General features: G+C 47.2%; 1 protein-coding gene across 12 annotated transcripts in view; it reads left to right on the top strand.

Moving 5' to 3' along the window:
- Positions 1 to 19,593, top strand: part of LOC135907152 (transcription factor 12-like) — a 182,108-nt gene that overhangs the window by 144,993 nt on the left and 17,522 nt on the right. For 7 of the 12 annotated variants that reach the window (XM_070536907.1, XM_065438814.1, XM_065438815.1 and 4 more), the window contains 7 exons: positions 5,203 to 5,290; positions 6,030 to 6,175; positions 6,759 to 7,157; positions 9,404 to 9,485; positions 12,211 to 12,290; positions 17,319 to 17,516; positions 17,933 to 18,017. In XM_070536907.1, the coding sequence (XP_070393008.1) occupies positions 5,203 to 5,290; positions 6,030 to 6,175; positions 6,759 to 7,157; positions 9,404 to 9,485; positions 12,211 to 12,290; positions 17,319 to 17,516; positions 17,933 to 18,017 (1,078 nt within the window). The remainder of the gene's footprint in view (positions 1 to 5,202; positions 5,291 to 6,029; positions 6,176 to 6,758; positions 7,158 to 9,403; positions 9,486 to 12,210; positions 12,291 to 17,318; positions 17,517 to 17,932; positions 18,018 to 19,593) is intronic. The other 5 variants (XM_065438811.1, XM_065438806.1, XM_065438812.1 and 2 more) reach the window with 5 other exon arrangements.

The raw sequence follows: 19,593 nt of genomic DNA, 5'->3' as shown, positions 1-19,593 counted from the left end.
ACCGTGATCCATATTTCGTAGGGATGCCTTTCATACCTTCGCAGCTTGGCTTACGTATGTGTTCGCCCCCCTCCCTTCCCACTTTTTTTTTCTTCTGCAGTCAGGTGCTTCTATACACGTAGAGTTAGTCGTCGTGGCTAAAAATTATCGACCGTACGTAGGTAAAGCGTCCGGCACTGCCGTGCGCGCTTGCACTCCGATGCGGCTCTGCCCCCCCTCTCTCTCTCTCTCGCGTGAAACACCCCTCCCCCCGTGTAGCGGGCTGAGCGACTCGGCCAATATTTGGGTCGCGCTTCTTCAGCTAGAGAGTTCTCCTCGACAGTCCCGTGCGCGCAGCCATTTCCGGCGCCGTCGATACTGTACGTCCTCACCGATTTTTTAAAGAGAGGGTCGGGTGCTGAAAAGTGGGGAGAGCCTGCTCTTCAAACGAACGGCAACTGCATCTTTCTTCTCTTTTCTTTTTCATTTTGTTGTTGTCCCGAAGATATCGCAGCGCTTCTGCTTTGTGAGTTAGCTTATTGTTTCTCTTTCTCTCGCTCTCGCGTTTGCATTTTTTGGCCCGTTCTTTCGGCACCGATGCGAGGTTGCACATGCGTCGGTTCATCGCAAGCAGGGGGTGAGACCCACCACGAGGGAGCCCGGTTGTGGCGTTGAGTCTTCCTTGGAGGAAAGCTCTCTCTCTCTCTCTCTCTCTCGTACGTGCGTTCGTTCTCAGTGCGCCTTGCGTTCGAGCTTCGATCCGGCGCGCGTGTGAAGAAGGCCTTCCCCACGAAGCTCCTGCGCCGAGAAGCCGCCCTGCCAGGGGAAGAAGCGCATGCTGTATAAGAGGGGAAGAAAAAAAAAGTAAAACAGCGGGGAAGGTGGCCGCCTCGCACTTTGCCCCCCCCCCCCCGCCGCCGCTGAATTGGAAATCGAATCCGTTCTCTACGCGCCCTGGCCTCCTCTGGGAAGAAGCCGGCGCATAACAAGCCGCCGCAGAAGCAGGCTTCGCAAACGCGTCTATTTCTTTTTTTCTTTCTTCTCGAAGGCCCGTTTTCTGTGCTGAACAACAGGACTGCTTTCTTTTTTTTCTTTTTGTGGAAGCACGCGTTCGCCGGCCACATTGTTTTGCCGCGCCTTTATCTACCGTTCGGCAGCGAGCGGGCTCTTCCGCTAGCCGTTTTCACGACAGAGAGAGAGGGGGTGAGGGAAAAAATAAATAAATCCGGCGCTTGGCTTCGACCTTTTCGTTCATTCACGCCCCCCGTTGTGCAACTCGTGGGCTACCCCGTTACGATGGCTTTCTCGGTGTACAGAGAGTTGTCTCTCTACTGCGGTGCACCGAGGTCGCTGGTTCGTCTCCCGGCAGCAGCAATTCCGTGGGGGAGGAGATGCCGATACCGTTGTGTGCCGATATCTTCACGAGCACTATGTAAAAAAGAAAAACAAGTCCATAGTGTGATTTCGCTGCGGCTCGTTGAAATCAGTCGCCGTACACATGCGCGGTGTAGCGTTGCTCGCGACTGAGCCAGTGAGTTCCAGAAGGTCGCGATGTTCTGCTGTCGCGTGACCGCCTTCTACGTGTTGCCTCTTAGAAAACGATACCTAAAGTGGGTTGTATGAAGTCTGCTGTAGTACAATATTAAGGCCGCTTCGAGGTTTGCCAATGCTACCCAAGAATTTCGATGTCTAGGATGTTCATTCAACGCACGCGCACACACGCACACAAAGTCTCAAACGTCGTATCAGTAGTGCTTTACTGTGTGCAGTTACTTTTTTTGCTGGAGAACAACTGTTCGTTGGTAAGGTATGATGGGGCGTAGTACATATGTGGTATAAACCGTGGCTCCTCCAAGAGACGGCGGTGCTCTTGTTGGTGTAGCCGAGACGCGCCCTCTCCGCGTCTTCCTTCCTCTCCGGTACCCCACGAACGTTCGTACGCGCTATCCTGCACACTACAGCGCACTGGAATAGTGGAGCTTATAAAATGTCTGAATTCTCCCGTATTGTCGAATTCGCCGTTCTTTCTGCGCTGACTGAAAAAGGCCGACATGGCGGAATTCGGCTGCGACCGCAATAGCGTCCCAGGGCGAGCTCTCTCTCTCTCTCTCTCTCTCTCTCTCTCTCTCTCTCGCTCGCTTTCTGCCGACTGCTACGCACGCACCTTCATGTCACGGGCGAGATGCGCGCGTTGTGCTAAACGCAATGCCACAAATGCAGCGGTGGCGGCAACTGCGTCGACGACTGTAGTGGAACGCCACATTACTTCGAAGGCCGAGCCAAAGTCTCGTCTTCCCCGTTTCCCCGAGTATCGCCATCATCATCCCGGGCAGTCCCGCGAATGGAATCGCTTGTCGCCCCCCCCTCCTCCCCCTCGACGTCATTTCCTCTCCGCGAGCGGTATCCCCAATGAATCGGCCCGAGTCGCGGCGCTGCTGTCGCCCCCTTTCCTCGAGCTTGTTCTCTTCTTCCCGCTCGGCCATGCCCGGGCTACAAGCAGGCAGGCAGGCAACAACAAAGCCTTCCCGTGCTTTTTTATTTTTCTTTATCGTTACCCGCCCCTGCGATCTCGTCGACGCGCCGCCGGGAGCAGCTCCGGGGCTCATCATCGCTGTCGTTGTTCCGTTCGCAGTCGGCGTGTCGCTCGCCAACTTCGCTTTCGGCGCCTCTCCATTTCGCCGGGATTTGTATTACTTCTCTTCTTCCTCGCGTCGCAGCGATGCTCAACCGTTGAGGTGCATTCCTCCTCTTTTCTTTTTTTTTTTGGTTAAGTTGTGTTTATCCTCTCGCTCTCTCTCTCTCTAATTCGCTGAACACTCTCTCTCGCTGCATCCGCAGCCTCGTGTCGGCGTGTTTCGGTTCTGCTACGTTACTCGTTGCCGATTTTGTCGCGAGCGGCCCGGGAGATGTTATTGCTTTATTGTTATTCCGATAGTTTCTTTTTTCCATTCGTATTCCTTTCTTCTGAGTCTGTGCGGTGATTGTTTTTGTTACGTTTTGGAAATGTGCCGAGAGAAAAAGAGAAGGCGAGTGAAGCGTTTGGCAATCTCCCGAGAGCTTTCTTTCCAGGCCCCGCTGGTGTTTCGGGTGTGCCCTTTCCCCCCTTCAGTCTCTTCATAATCTATATAATCACTCCCTACTTTCTTTCCCTTATTTCTCATCTTTTTCTTCACTTTTTTCTTATCGCTCTTTGCGCGACTATCTCGGTAACGCGCCGGCGCTTGGATCTAGGATGCTGCGTGGATTTTTTTTCGCAGAAACCGAGATGGGCGCGTGAAATTGAATTTGGTTTGGTGGCACGTTCGTTGATTTGAAGCGTATTGCGAGAGAGGAGCTCTCTGTTTCGCTTGTGCCTTTGTCAGTTATTTTTTTTATTGTCTTCATGTAGCAAGTTTGTTGACAAGTTCTGTTATTCTTCGTCCCGGACGAAATAAACGGATAGGACAGACAATTAATAAAGGGAAAATCAGACATCTACCCGTTCGTAGCAATTGATCCCGTATGGGTTCCTCGACTTTTCTGTCGAGGAACCCATACGGGTTCCTCGACAGAAAAGCCTCGCAGTTGAAGAAAAATTCGTGCTCGTCTGGGATTCGAATCCGGGACCACCGAACGAACGGGTGGATGTCTGATATTCCCTTTATTAATTACTTCTCTCCACCGTGCGGGTTTCCACAGAACTCCTACGTCATAGGACAGAGAAGTTGGTAGTTTCGCTTGGCCTGGGGGCCGCGCTTTGTAAAGATCGATTTTCAGCCCGATCTACTATTTAGACAATAGTTCTATAGTTTTACGTGTCTTATCACCCGTGGCGGCATCGTCCGAGCCAATGACGACGCGCGAATTGAATCGCAAGCGCAGTAGATCGTTACAAAAGAGAGAGAGAGAGAAATGCGGGCTCCGCACGTCTTCCCGGTCGGCGTTCTTCAACGCTGTCTCACCGTCTGCGTTTAATTGATGGCGCAAATGAAGGAAACTAGGAAAACGTAGGAAAACGAAACCCGACCCGTCGTTTCCCCAAATTTCGTTCCCGTCCAGTGCGGCGCCTGCCCAGGATTTCGCGGTTGTCTCCGATTATCGAGCCGGCCACCACAGCCGGGGATTTGAACCATCGACCTCCAGGGCTCGGCAACTAAGCGCCGTTTCGACTACCGAGCCTCCATAGGCAAGTCGGGACGAAAGGGACATTTAAAAATGTACATTTGGCAGCAGAGCAGAGGCGATCCCTGGCGCCCACGGTCCGTGCAGGGAGCGGTGTGTGCGCCGATCTCCGCAGTTCTGGGCGTAGTTTTTGATCCGCCGCCGTGTTTGCCGCGAAGCAATGTTTGTGCGACTCTAGACGGGTAGAGTTGAGAAGTGCGTGGATCAAGAGGTGGGGGGTGGGGGGGGGGGGAGCACGTGTTTCTTCTGCCTTGAACGGTAGCGTGCTGCTTACGTAAGGACCGTCTCCTTTGGCATGTGCGCGGGGTTAGATATCTCCGAGAGAACGGGTGGCGGGGGCGTATAAGAGGGCGCCCGCTGTCGCCGACGCCGCTGCGATAGGTGCGTGCGCCCCCCCCCCCCCCCCCGTGTTTATAAACAAGGCGCCCGGGGGTGCTCGTTCACTGCCTCCCCCTCCCCACCACCCGGCGGCAGCCTTCGGGCCGACCCGTGTATATTTTCCCAAGCGATTTGCTCGCACCCCGAAGAGCATAGCAGCCCGTGGCTGATCCTTCATTTTCCTTCTTTATTTATTTTCTTGCTTGGCGAGCTTGCAGAAGCACCTCCTGCAACAGCAACAATTTTTTTTTTTGAAGAAAAAAAGAAACTGATTTGCGAAAAGATTTGGTACCTGCTCCATCATTGCAGACATCACAGCAGAGTGGGCACGATTGATAAAACAATGCACAACACAAAGGCTGCTCGAGATAAAATCCCTACTGGCCTTTGGAGTATGAAGAATAAGTTCCACCTGTAGCATACTTTTGAAGAAGACAAAGACACATTTATTTATTTGTAGCATATGCCATGTGGCAACCTGTGGGGCCAGAAAACATACGCAAGATCACTTTCCTGGAGTATAGAAGAAATAATCATCTCAAATATGATTATTGGGCGACAGAATGTTTCAATCTCCCTACACTTCTATTTACCTACAACTACTATGTTCCTAGTGCATTGGAATTAATGTTCTTTTTATTTTGCCTGACCAATATGTCTCCTCTTTTCGTTTTCTATTTGCAGCCTTACGGGTCGGAAGGCTTCGACCAAGATTCACCAAGGTACTCCTCTCCGAAGCCACCGGGCCTTTATGGGGAGCCTTATTTTATTGGTAAGAATTGTGCATTTTATTTTGGTGTGGTGTAGCTACTTCTATATTTTGTTTCACACATCACATGCAACACTGTGGAAACAAGTAAGGCTTTCCGCAGTGGCTGCGTTCACACAAGAAAATAATTCAATGCTTTTTGCAGGCAATTAGGTGGAACTCTTCTTCATTTAGGCTCATTGATGAATGAAAAGCACCTTTAATTTATTTAAATGAAAAGAAAAACTGTGTTATGCGACTACTAATAGGCTGTATTATATATTTTTTCGTATTGTTTTTTGTTGCTTTTCGCAAGCCACGCTTGCCACGTGGCTTGTGTGAGCATACGCCGCTTTTTCTGTGTCTTGTCTAATCTCATAAATATGATATGGCACTCAAAAGATACCACACAAAGTACATTTCGTGGATCAAATTTTCAAACGGCCATTAGAAGAGCAACAAAGAAAATGTTCAGGTGAGTTGTCAGACCCAGGCCGTTTTGAGTCAGAGTTGTATACCCTAACCACTTTACACGAAACATGTAAAGTGATAAATCTTTATGACCAAACTTAATGAGTAGCTTCCACAGCATTGTTTGCTAAAGTATAAAACGGAGTACGGTTGTTCGCAAATTTAAATGTAACAGAATTGCGTGAAGTACGTTCTAGTGCCACAATTTTCAGGATAAATGACCGAAGAATGTCAAACATTGCCCCACAAATCTTGTGCTATGCTAATGTGATTTTTGTGGGCCCCTGTGCAGACGGGGGCCATGGTGGAGGAGGTGACCCTTGGTCCTCAAACCAAAGCCTGCAGCCTTCTTCATACTCTTACCTGGGGAACCAGACCTCACACCTGCCCTCCACGTCGTCTGCCTTCTCCTCCATGCACCTCCCTCCTGAATCAATGGTGAGGGGTGGCCACAGCACAAGGACAGTCTCGATGAAGACACATGTTAGGGAATTTCTTTCCTAAGCCGCAAGTTTCTGTGTTCTTTTTCTTTCTTTTTTTGTAGCAGCTACTGTGTCCGCCATTGTTCATATGAATAGTATGCAACAAAATGAGAGCTATACTAGAGGCAACACGCATGTGTGACAGCACTCCTAAAAATAGTCCCATGGTCTCATTCACCATTTGTTTAAGCTGGGAAAAAGAAAACGTAGACCCTTTACTATCTACAGCACTTATCTTATAAGACATGAAATACACCAGGCGCAATTTTGACTTCTATTATATTTCATGGCGTGCGCTTCCTCGTTTTTGTAAGTGTGAGACTGTTACAACCAACAAGCTACGCTGATTGTGTTACCGCTTTTTCCTAGGATTGAAGTTCTCTGAAACCTTGGTTCACATTCCTTCCCAAGGGCTCTGCTTCAAGTGTTCTTAAGTAGAAAGATATATAACTAGCAGGGCCTCGCTTTTATAGCAATAGTGGCCGTTCTGAAAGCTAACCCTGCTCAAGTTTTGACATTGGTGCATCCTCTCCGTGCAGGCATATGGTGCAGTGTCTCCAGGCCAGGAGCCCACAGGCCTAATGCCGACCAGCCTGCCCCCCATGTCGAGCTTCCGCGGGGCCGGTGCCTCCCCGCTCTACTCCTCACAACAGAACAATGGCAGCAGCGGCAGTGGTAGCACAGCTGTCGTGGCCGCAGGCAGCACAAACACGGGCACCGTGGCACCCACGTCGGTGCCCACTCCCACAGCGGCCACCGGCGGTAGCGGCACCACGGCTGGCAGCACCAACCAGGGCACCTCCCCGGCACCCACGGTAGCCGATGCCCTGTCGTCTCGGACGGCGGGCGGACCTATTGCCGCCTCTGCAAACTCTTCCGCGCACACTCCGTCAGCCTCTTCACAGACGGGGGACACCCTGGGCAAGGCTCTCGCCTCGGTCAGTCTCCCTCCTCATTGTCTGTTTTGTCTGTGCACTTCCTTTTTCACCCCAGTAACTATGGTGGGGCAATTTGTGTAAGACTTGTACAGTATTGGTAGTTGCTTAATAGTCGCAGCTTTAAAACAGGAACGTCATGGCATTTTCCCGGTACCTGCAGCGCACAAAAGCATGGCCTTCGAGATAGGTTCCCATTACTGTAAGGGAGCCATTGCTGAAGGGTGGGACCCCACCTGTTGCTACATGATGTATGAGTCACTTTTGTTGCCCGCCGGGCTTGTGCAAGCCAACATGTGGCGGATAGTGGCAGAGGCCACACGCGACATAGCTAGCCATTGAGGTTTGGGCATATGCATTTCCGAGCCGCACTTTGGCCATGACTGCAGCGCCACTGTTGAAGTGGTGCTGCGAAAAGGAATTATACTTGTGCAACTCTCCAAGCTAGTTTTTATGACTTGGTAATCTACAAAGACTGCTCTTCCCACTACTTGTAAATACTGATGTACAGTGAAACCTCGTTACTCCGTAGTTGCCCAGAGCTCGGGAAAGGTACGTACTATACGGTAGCACTGTTTAACCGAATAGCATGAGATCGCCCACTTACCTGTCCAAAACGGAACTCAGAGAGAGTGCGATGAACGGGGAAAAAAACATGCAGTATTTATTCACTTCGTGCGACAAAAGCGTTATTTTCGTTTGATGCCGCGGCGGCCTAGCACGACGACGACAGCGGCCTCAAACTTACTGAAGCTGCGTGCCAGCTTTTCAGCCAGCCCCCTCTTCTCGGCAAACACTCGCGTGGCAGATTCCTTGTTGGCGTTACGTATTCTCCGTGCACGTGCGCAGTAGTGCTGCAGAAGTCCCGGGGGCGCCTTTTTCATTGCCGGGTGCTGGAGTTTGGAATAATTTTCATTTGGAATAGAGTTACGTTATCGCGCCCCTATTGTTGTCGCGCCGATTGCATTCATGAGGCTGACGTAACGCGCAGCTTGTGCCGCTGTCGGGCCTGAATCGCCCATGCTATTGCTTTCCGTGTCGTCCCCGTCACTGTCGCTAGTCGACACTTCGGCAACAACACAGGCAACGATGGCGAAAAGTTGAACCTCGTAGCCGACATATCTTCGCGGTCGCAGCAGCGCTGCCGAGCAACTTCTTCGCATTCCAAATGCCAGACACTGTAGTCAACAGCCGATCCCTTTTGCGTGTAAGCGCCGGCTTCTTCGTGTCATGTTCGATAGCACAGACAATGTCCAATTTTTCTTCTATGCTGAGCACCCAGCGTCTTTTTTTATCTGAACTTCGGAACGACGCAAGTCCTTGCTTGCACGACGCCATAACGCTCTCTGGCACCGCCAGCACCGCGTCGAAATGATGTTGATGTTGATGTGGCTTCACGCGCAAACGCACAGGGCGCTTGGAGGCCGTTGTTCCGATCTCTGAGGCGTGTTGTTCTGCCGGGCCGCCCGATGGAGACGGTGCAGCGCCATGTTTGCACGACAAAAAGTTGAAACGCTACGTTTTAACCGATGCGTATGCAATAAGCTGGTACGGTTTATGCGGATACGAAACACATTATGTTCAATGGCCGCTGAGTCGGGGATTTGACTTTACTACTTTTCAAACGAAACTACTGTTTAAGCGGGTACGGTTTAATGAGGTTTTACTGTATATCTTTGCCGGAAGTTGAAAAGAAACATACTGATAGGTCTCTACAATGATAGTTGAAAATACTGTCCGTCAGATCTTGAAAGATAACTGTTGCAGCCACCTCTTTTGAAGACCATGTTATCACAACTGATTAATTGATTAGCCACTTCCTTCTTGAATTGCAGAATTGCTAAATGCTTGCAGAATTGAAATCCACTGGCGTAGGGATCCGTAGAAATGTTTTCCTAAGTGTCAAACGTTTGGTAACAACTGTGAATAGATTGTGTGTGTTTTTTTGTTTTTTGCTTTACTGGACATTACGGTATCTAGGGTGGTGTTCCCGCACTATCACTTCTGAGAGATTCTGCACGGCTCTACACCAGACATGCTCGCATAACCAGCTGATAGCAGTCTTGGCACTGGGCCAAGCTCGCCATCTTTGCACAGGGCCGGCAATGCTGCTGGCCATATACTTTGACGTGACCAAGGCCGAGTCGCACGAAATCTCACGAAAGTGATGTCGTGTGAGAATGCCGCCCCTGTTTTGCGGTTCGACGTGTTCTTACACCTCCTGTCTTTTCCTATCTTCCGGCATGCAGCAGTTGTATCCAGCCGACCACCCAGGGAGCAGTTTTTCATCGACGTCTTCCACACCTGTCAGTTCACCTCCCCCCCTCTGTGGTGAGTAGTTGTCTGAGCGCACCTTGCAGCTGAGTGTTTTCTTCACACTACTTGTGGGGTGTCACTTATTGAAATGAATCATGATCACTGCCTGTTGATCCCAAGAGCCGTATTGTTTACCTTGTGCTATAGAAGAAACTTCCCCTTTTGTGTACAAGGGCGAATCGGAAAGTCCTTGCCCCTATTTTTCGTTAGCCAAAATAAGATAGATACAGGTTATTAGAGATGTATGTACTATTCTACGTACCTTACCACTATTTTTCCACATAGTCCCCACACTGACTAAGACATTTGTCCCATCGCAGCTCTAAATTTGAGATGTCCCTGTGGTAGAATTCGTCCGGCTGACTGTGAGAACCACTGTTGGACTGCTGCCTTGGCTTCATTGTTGCCTGTGAATCGTTGTCCTGCCAGGAACTTCTTCGGTGGACCGAATAGGTGGAAATCACTAGGGGCAAGGTCTGGACTGTATGGTGGGCGGTCCAGACTCTCCAAGTGAAATAACCAGAGCTTGTCGTCAATCAGCGGTGCATGCGGCCTTCCCGAACGCTCATTGTCATGCAAGTCTTCACGATTCACGCAACACCACTACCTCACACTTCTCAAACCGAGACACCTTTTCCCGTACATGGGCTGCATTTCCCTGTGGATTTCGATGGTCCCTTGCTCCACAGGAAACTAATCGCACTTGGTTGCTCGTACGCCATGGACGCGTGAAGCACAACTGCCATCTTCAACAACTGACAGCATCGCTGCGCCATAGAGATACTGTCACAGAAGGCCGGGCCAGTCCAAGAAAGGTCCAGCACAGTGAATAGATATGTTCACATCACATTTACAACCGTAATTTAGCTAAGAACAAATGGGGGCAAAGACATTATATTTGCCCTGGTAAGTGACCTCAAGTGTGGAAGCAGGGTGGTCACCCATGGGTGAAACTGACCTGTAGATGCATACCCTGCGACTGCTCCGTAATTATCTGTAGAGGTTATGGGTTCTGACTTGGTCTACGATGTTGCGGATGCTTCGTCTAATTCATGGAAAGAAAGTTCTGTTTGTGAAAACGTTTTGTGTGTCAGTTTCCTACAATACTGATTCTTGTCTTCTGATATATACTGATATATATACAATACTGAGTCTTCTGATTGTAATAGGACACCAGAAGGATGCCTGCTTCGAGCAAGTTTATTTAGACGAATTTCTGAAGCACGTGAAATCAGGATCAACAATGTCACTGAAAACATCACCGTGATCTAAAAAACAATCTGTCGCTTGTCAATTTGTGCTGTTCCAAGTTTGCTATTCTTTGTGCGCTCCGCCTAAAGTTAAATAATAAGTCTTAATAATGTGCTTGCATGTATGCCACAAAGTGAGTGTGCTCAGGGCGCACTTAAAAAGATCAAATGCATGCTATTCTCCCCTCCCAATACCCCTTTCTTGTGTTGGGTTCGCAGAATTTTCACCCACCGTGGTAGCTTAGTGGCTATGTATGTTTGCACTGCCTAGCTTGAAGTTCGGGGTTCAATCCCAAGCACATTTCGATGGGTACAGAATGCAAAAACACTTGTGTACTTAGTGCATGTTAACCCTTTCCCTACCGCGAAAAAAGAAAATTGTGCCAAATCTACTGGAAAATTTTTTTCCTTTACTTTGTAGAGCTTGTCTTTTTTTTTTTCTGAATAAAACGGCCCTATTATTTCAATTCAGTGGGGTTCCCTTATTTCACAAATTGTGTAAAAAAGATGGGTAAAGAAGGCTTCGCTGCATGACCCTGGTTTCTTGCAAAAAAATGTTTTGCCGAGGTCGATACAGTAAGAAGAAAGAGAATACGAAGGAAAAATAACCTAAATGTTGCAAAAAGCATGCACATGGATAGTGGCCACCTTTACACAGCTCCTAAAGAAGTTAGTAGGCTGTCTTCATATGGTAGACACACGGGCAGCTGTAAGGTCCTATGGGCCATCCATACAATAATCGTCATCCGACTCCTCAGATGAGAACACATCACTTTCTGTTTCTGAACAAAACTCTACAGAGCTGTGGTTTAATGAGTCGTCGAAATACTTTCCTTTACTCGTTAATTGCCTCGCTTCGAGGAGGCTGCCATGCTTTATGCGGGTGTGTCAGCCGTGGCAATGTAATAAAGGGCGAGACACAAATGCCACAACATGGACAAGCGGGGCCATCTAGTATCAGGTATCGCAACTAGATGCAATTGGATGAGTATAGTTGTCATAAGTTCACTGTTTGACAAATTTTTGTTTGTGACGACTATAGTTGTCAGTGGTTACATTGGTACAAAATTTCATGAAGACTACACTCGTCAGCGGGAGGTAAAAGGTTAAAGATGAAAATTAGTCCAGAGTGCCCCCATTATGGCGTGCCTCATAATCGGATTGGTGCTTTAAACGTAAAACCTCAGAATTAAGTTTAATGAAACTCTTCGTGATGTTGAATAATTTTATGTATACTTCACAGTTTAGCAGGTACGTATATGCATTTTGATGCCGCATCTGTTTGCATCACTTGCTTGCCTGTTTTGTCCATCATAAGTATGCATCGTCTGTGGCAGTACCATCACAGAAGTGTAGAATTTGCAGGAGTGGAACGGTGGGCCCTGTCTGCAGTAGTAACGGTGAAACTAGGTGCAAGCCGTGCTTAGTCCTGACAATAACGGACTGCATTGATGCCCGGATCTCTGCCTGATTTTTTTCCTCTCTTGCAGCAGTATCCCAGTGGCCAAGGAATAATGCACAGTCAAGCCAACCTCCGTCTGGTTTCCAGGAAGCTACAATGCACCAGCTGGTGAGTAGTTAGCACTACTCGACCGGTTTAAGTTTGTTTGTGCCCCTGCTTTTGACTATTTCACGGTTAGCAAGCCTGCGTACGTCGTTTGTTTTTTCTCCCCCCCCCCCTCCCTCCCGTAACCTAAGATACCCAGATCGCGTAATTAGACGGAGGTCCTCTTGCTGTAGCTGGGCATATCTGAAGTCGCCAGATATGGTTGCATGCAATGAAAAGAACAACTTGTTTTGTTTCATAGCAACTTTTCTTCTCTTTCATATTTCTTATCATGAATAGGTAGGGGTGTGCGAATTTTCAGAACTCTCGAATAATGAATTGAGTAGTCACTATTTGTAAATGTGAATATTTTTCGAATACTTTTTGAATATTTCATAATGTCATCTGCACCCAATAAACATAGATTTGGAGCAAAGGTACAGAAAGTTTTCACCCCAGCGGGCATAGTATAACCACAAACCATGAGAATTTGCGTAGTGGAGCAGGCTACATTGCTTAGGTAGCCATACTCTACACGCTATGCAGCGATCGTTTGTGCTCTCCGAAAGGGCCTGTCCACGTGAAAGAAACTACTTGCTTGCTTGTAATGCTCCATTTGTGCTTTTAATAAACCGCGCTTCATATCGTGCCACGTAATGACACAAACGTGCTAACTGTAAGAATACGAGCATGTGGACAGTGGCGTGTTTATTATTCAGAAATTATTCGTTATTCAATTTGAATCTGGCGTTTTTCAATTCACATTCAATTCAGTCTCAAAAATCACTATTCGCACGCCCCTGTTAATATGCGACATGCATGGGAGCACACTGCATGTGACTTGGCAGCGAGAACACCTTGTTGTCCTAGATCCTGTTCTTTTAGTTCCATCCATCTTTCACATTGGAATTATATGTCTGAGAGATATACTGAATTCGCAGTGCATTCCACTTATAATGTACCATATATAATGACGATAACAGCAAAAACTACGAAAATGATAGAATCATGTTGACATGTATGTAGAACATTCAAATAGTTTGGCTCTTTAAGTAGCTGCTTCTGGCCCAGTTGAGGCATCGAATGAAATAAAGAAGTGATAAAGTTGACTTCTGTTTATTTGGCATTGGTAGGACACAAAATTTATTGACTGCCGTATTGCCCTTATGTAACGCAACGGTGATTGTAATGCAAGGATCGACTTTCCCAGTCACATAAAATAAATAAAACTGCGAATGTAGCGCAAGATGAACTGAAAAAGAAATGGTACCTTTATTCAAGGAATCACATTTCAAAAATGAATTCTCTTCACTACTCATCGTTGTCTAAAAAGAACTCCTTGGGCGGTATTCTCGGGTAATCGCTTTCGTAGATAGTTTCACTTTCGCGAAATTTCGCGTGACTCGACACTCAAAGCATCCCCGACAAGTGTTTCTGGCCGCTGTCCTAAGCTCGCTATCAGTGCCACGAGAGCTGTTGGCTGCATACTTCGAGGGGTTTTGTGCTGAGATCAGCCTAGTCTCGCGAAAGTGAAACTATCTCCAAGAGTGATTGCCCGAGAATCAAGTCGTCTTCCATGCTGTCATGCTTGTTCGGGATTTAAGTACTTCTTAAAAGACCCCACAACCGTTTCATTCGGGGTCAATACCAAGCCACTTCTAGTTCCCCCAAGCCTTTTCGAGTGCCCACACACTTAAAGGGGCCCTCGCCAGGCCCCATAGAAAATTTGGGTTATGCACTGGAAGTTGTTACAGGTCTTCTAGGGAGCGTTCTGCCGCAAAAATTTTTCAAATAGGCTCATTAATAGCCAAGATAGAAATATTTCAGTGCCGTGAACCCGTGATTTCAGATTTCATTTTTGGACAAATTTCTGAGAAAAAAAAAATGGTGCCCCTTAGAATTGGGTAAATCTATATTCATTGTGAGCTTCCATTTTTACTTGAAGTTTCGTAAAAGCCAGACCAAGAATCAACATCTTTGGTGAGCATTTTAAATAGTGTGATTTGGTTGTACTATTCAGTCACTTAGTGCCACAAAGACAGGTGTGGCAACCATTGGAAGGGATGATTGAGAGCACAATTTAGGTCTAGAGAGGGGCAGTGTGAGCGCCTGCAAAAGTCCTGGCAAAGGCTTGGGTGCTGTCAGGGACCTTCGGTTGGGCTTGAATTAGCTGAAGAACAAAGTAAACAATGTCAGATTGACTAGGTCTGCTGTATCAGTGGCTGTTTATTAGTGACAGGAGATTTGTGCTTTGGGAAATGTAATTTGAAGTGGACTGCTCTGTGTTTACATTTGCACTTAGTCAGGTAGCTCAGGGACAGTCGCTGAAGAAGGGATGATTTTTTTGCCCATTCATCCGCTGCAAAAATTTGTGTCGCATCTTGTGCACGAACCTGACTGCACTTTCTGTTGACCCTTCTCACGTAGCACCATTCTACTACTCTGGCTGATGACACTTGTGATGGTGACTTTCATTTTTTTGGAGACTCAGTGGAGGTAACTAACCCGCATGCCCACCTATGTTGTCTCTTGCTGTTCTTGGGAGTCCCACGTTCGCCATGCCTGTGTTGTCCTTGGCCGTGCGGTGTCGTCATGTCACATGGACAAGCTGTTGCTAGGATGAGCTGCGTGTGTCATTTGTCCCTTTGCATTTTGTACCATTTCTTTTGTAACAGTCAATGTGGTGGTGCTGGCTTTCTTTGAGAGTTTCAGTGGCTTTGAACTAAACTTCATTGTTTCTTTGCCAAAATATCGAAGTACTTTTTTTTTTTGCTTTTTGTACTTAAATATGTGATTAGCTTTTATGTATGTCATCTAGTGTGCATAATAACATGTAATAACCCATAACCCAAGTAGATGAAACGTTTGTGGCCCCACTTAGAAAAGGTTTGCTAGAAAAATTTACCTTATTTATTCGAACCTAGGCCGGCACCGATTCTAAGCCGACCCCCGAATGTTCGAAGCCAGAAAAAATAAAGAAACTTGCCTCGAATGTAGGCCAAGCAAAAAAGTGAGGACAGCGTTCACAAAATGAAAACAGCATTTATTTGATATGAACAGGCCGAGCTCGCTCTACGTAATCATCGGTGCTAGCCTCGTCGCTATAGCCAAGACCACATGCACGCTTGCGGACGTGTGCAAGCTCGCGTCCATGCGCCCATGCATGCACAGACAGTGTGGCACGGCTCACAAACATCGAAACAAGGTGCGATCTCGATGAACAGCTCCTCAATGTTATCGCACGCTTATTTTCCTTATCACTGTCATCTCGTTGCAGCACACACAAAAAGCGTCCCCCATTGCCCCCTTCAACGATGGACGTTTTTTTCTAATCGATGCTGAAGTCCCGCCCGGCTTGAACATTTGACAATGCCTCTGCAGCTAACACAACTTTTCGTTTGAAAGTGGAACTATAGTGGCATCGCCTGTTTGGTGCCATTACGATAACTCCACACCACACGCCAATACAACACAGGTCAAGATGGCGATGTCGCTCGTGTACTTCCGTTGGCTACTGGCACGGCTAATAGCGGCTGCAATACTGACTTTTCTAGATGGCACTAGCTTTGCACCATATTTATCATGTCAAATTACAGCCTGGCGCATTTTTTAAATCCTCGAATCTAAGCCGACCCAGAGTTTAGGATATGATTATTTGAAAGAAAAAAAAACTCGCCCTAGATTCAAATAAATACGGTAATCCCAGCATCCATTGCGTACACAAAACGCGAAAAGTTACATGGAGCATGCTCATACATCACTCGCACAAGACCTGAACGCCGCAATTCACGAAACGCCGCTGTTATAGGTGGGGCCACCTCGTTTGGTACAAGGTTTGTCCAAGTCAATTGGACCCACTGAATTTACTTTGTGGTAAATATTGTGATATGATTAAACTCAATATTCCGCCGTTTCTTTTTTTTTTTTTTTCTTGATTTGATTCTATGTTCCATTTGCAATCTGCTTTCGGTATTCGCACATTCGTAATGTACAGCGTGTGTCAGATTACATGCTCATCACAACAGCTAAAGCTGTCTAGAGCGCCATGACATTCCTACCGCGGTTAGGGCCACCAGTTGTAGGTCGTGGATTGGTATGATTCATAAATGACACAGAACGCTGTCCAGAATGCCCGAAACATTGCACATTGTGCTGTTTGGTTTAGCTCAAGAATTCAACAAATTCGTATCCTGTTGAAGTTTGTGCCAACCACAATTACATCACCAAATGCCTATCGTGATTGAATTCAGTGGCTCGTAAAGGTAATTCAGGTAGTGAAGCGAATTAGCATGGTGCGCGTTGTTGTTTAGCTTTTGTTATGTACACATGTGCTGTACTGCATTGCCTGTTCCTGTGGCTTTCTTGTTTTCAATTATAGTTGTGCGAGGTCATCTCTTTCTGCATTACCGGTGTTTTTTCTTACGTTTGTTCATGCACTGGCTTTAAACTAACACTCTTGCATTGCTGTGTCAAAGAAGGAGACCTTTCCCCCTTTTTTTGCAACCCCTGATGTATGACCCAGTGTATTAGTGAATTACATTGGCAGAGATGTGAAGGTCTACCCATTGTGTTGTTAAAAGTCTAAAAGAACTGTCAGCAGTTTGACAAGTGGCAGCTACTGCTTCTCGCGTTGATGCCACTTAGTTGCAGCTAGCTCCCTTTGACTCACCGCGGTGGGTTAGTGGCTGTAGTGCTCCGGTTCTGAGCTTGAGCTATAGGTTTGATCTTGGCCACAGCGGCTGCATTGGGATGGGCGCGACGCGCAGAAAACGCTTGTGTACTTAGGTGCACGTTACAAAAACGCTGTGTGGGCAAAATTAATCTGCAGTCCCTCACCATGGTGTGCCTCGTAATCAAGGTCGTAGTTCTGGCACGTAAAACTCAAAATTCAATTGACTTAATTTATCTTCCTTTGTTCAGTGCCCCGCGAGTGTTCTGTGATGGCTTTGAGTCCATTGTCTGTCTGGTGAATCATAAGTTCAATACTTGTCGATGGACTTTTGTTGCTGTTTCATTAGTAACGCCCAGTTGTGCGCGTTTGGGTGTGCGCAGCAGACACGAGGGGTTCTAGAGGAGCGGCTGGATGATGCGCTGAGCATCTTGCGGACTCACGCCGAGGGTGCCTCCCTGGGTCCCGCGCTGGGGCCTGCGCTGGGGCTCACGCCCGGCTCACACTCCAACGGACTTCTGGCTTCCTTAACAGCAGGGCATCCCTTCTCGCCTGGCATGCCTACCCTTGATGCACACGGAGTGAGCATCAGTTTCTTGCTTTCTTTTTTCTCGCAAGCAGCTATTTTGCGCATTCGGTCGTCAAGCCAAAAGCGCAAGGTGTACAGGGTACAGAATTAAAAAAAAAAGAAGCTATATATTAGCTGGTATTTGCATTTCTAGTATAGACTGGTATATGAGGACACTATGTAGAGCCGTACAGTTCCAACAGACACAAGCTGTTAGAAAATTCAACTTTTTCACGGAACTCGGGCCCCAGTAAATTTTTGATGCCAACTCCACTTTCTTGGAAGTCAGCTGTTTAACTACATGTGAAAACAAGAGGAAATTTCTGTTACGTTTGTGACAGTGTAAGGAACACGGCGCATTCTTGTTTTTGTAGATTCTTTTTTTGTATGCTGCTGTACTTGTATTCATTGCACATTGCTTTTGCGCAGGCAAGCCCACCTGCCCTGTCCGACAGTTCTATGAGGAGCAGGACATCGCTAACGACTCCCAACAGCCAAAATCCAACTCATTATGGTAAGTGTTTGTGCTTCAGATGGAAAATTGCACCTCGTTTCTCATCTTGTGTCCAAGGCATATAAATCTTCATAATGGGGGAAAATTTCGCAGGTAGCAAACCGTTACCGTAGGCATAATGCATTGGTGTAAAATGAGTTTGTGGTAATATTAATGAATGTTACATAAAAGAGGTAAATTTTATTAGAACAGATCTCCTGGCTACTCTCCCAGCTTGTCGGCATGCAAGTCTTGTAAGAGACATGGCGTTTCGCGGTGTATACTGTTGTAATGCCATGTCTGCGAGCGGTACTTGTTCATTTCATTCATAATAAATCAGGAGCGTGCATCAAGCAGCAGTGCCGAAAAAAAAAAAAAAAACTGTGGCAGCAGATTGCTAGCTCTACCTTTCCCCCTTACAATGCGAGACATGGCTCGCATCGCGTGTGGCGGTAGCAATGACAGAATGGCACCGCCATTCCTCTCGCTGAGAAAACTTGCTTGTTTCTGCAGTCAGAGGTTTGATACTGCTGCATAACGATGAAGCTGGAATGTAAAAACGCTGGGGTGCTTAGATTTTGGGGCGCACTAGAGAAATCCTAGGTGGCATCTCTTATAGCCAGAGTGATGCTCTGGTGTTCTAAACCTCCTAAAGTGAGACACTCCTCGAAAAAACATTTTAAAAAAATATTTGTACTAGAAATTTAAAAGTCTACCCACTCATTGAGCATTACAAGCAGATTCCAAATATGTCATTAGTTTCTGTGTAGCCGCTATAGTAGGGATGGGCGAATAGTGAATCTGAGGTCCGAAGTGAATTGAAAGCGAATAGTGATTTGGTCGAATAATTTCGAATCGAATAGTTCAAATAGTATATATCGCATATTTAAAACAGTGAGCATTTTTATTGTGACCTGACTAATCGAGACAACTTTTAAAGAATTAGAACACATGTAGGCACAGCATTTTGTGAAATTGACAACTAATAACAGTTGAATTTTATTCAGAAATCACGCACTGCTTTTCTTCACTGCGTTCACAAGTTTTTCATGCAAAAATACCAGCTGCTCCACGTGGTCTGGGAGCAGCAGTTCCCGCCGGCTGCTAGCAACATTTTCCTGCTGTTGAAAACAGCCTCTCACTCCTTGCCTGTGCGGCAGGAATCGAGAAGCACTTTTGTGCAACCTTGGCAAGCGCTGGGTACAGCTGGCTGCCGTGGCTCCACTCCAAAGGGTACCTTGGAAGCACAGGGGTAGCCATGTAGTCTGCCACTTGGCAAGGAACACTTTTATGTGCATTCTTTTGCACTACGTTGGAGCTTAATGAGGAAGAAACACTCCACAGAGTGTTAGCTGGAGGCTTCTCTATTTCCGGGCAGTTGTCCGGGCACAGTCGTTTTGGGCTGGCACGAGCTCATTTGCTGCAGTTGAAAAGTGTTGCTTTTGCCCACTTTTTTTTAGCTCTCTTCAGTGTAGCAAATGTCTTTGTAACGAGGGTCAACTAGCGTTGCATTTGCTGGAACACGTGCCATTTTTAAGCCAGGGAACCTAGTTGCAAGACTGCACAGAAGGCTCTTTGCAGATGATGCTGCTTCCTC

The sequence above is a fragment of the Dermacentor albipictus genome, chromosome 4 (assembly GCF_038994185.2).
Source record: "Dermacentor albipictus isolate Rhodes 1998 colony chromosome 4, USDA_Dalb.pri_finalv2, whole genome shotgun sequence".
Classification (NCBI taxonomy): domain Eukaryota; kingdom Metazoa; phylum Arthropoda; class Arachnida; order Ixodida; family Ixodidae; genus Dermacentor; species Dermacentor albipictus.
The sequence above is the reverse complement of the archived record's forward strand: the minus strand, read 5'-3'. Positions and strand labels throughout refer to the sequence as shown.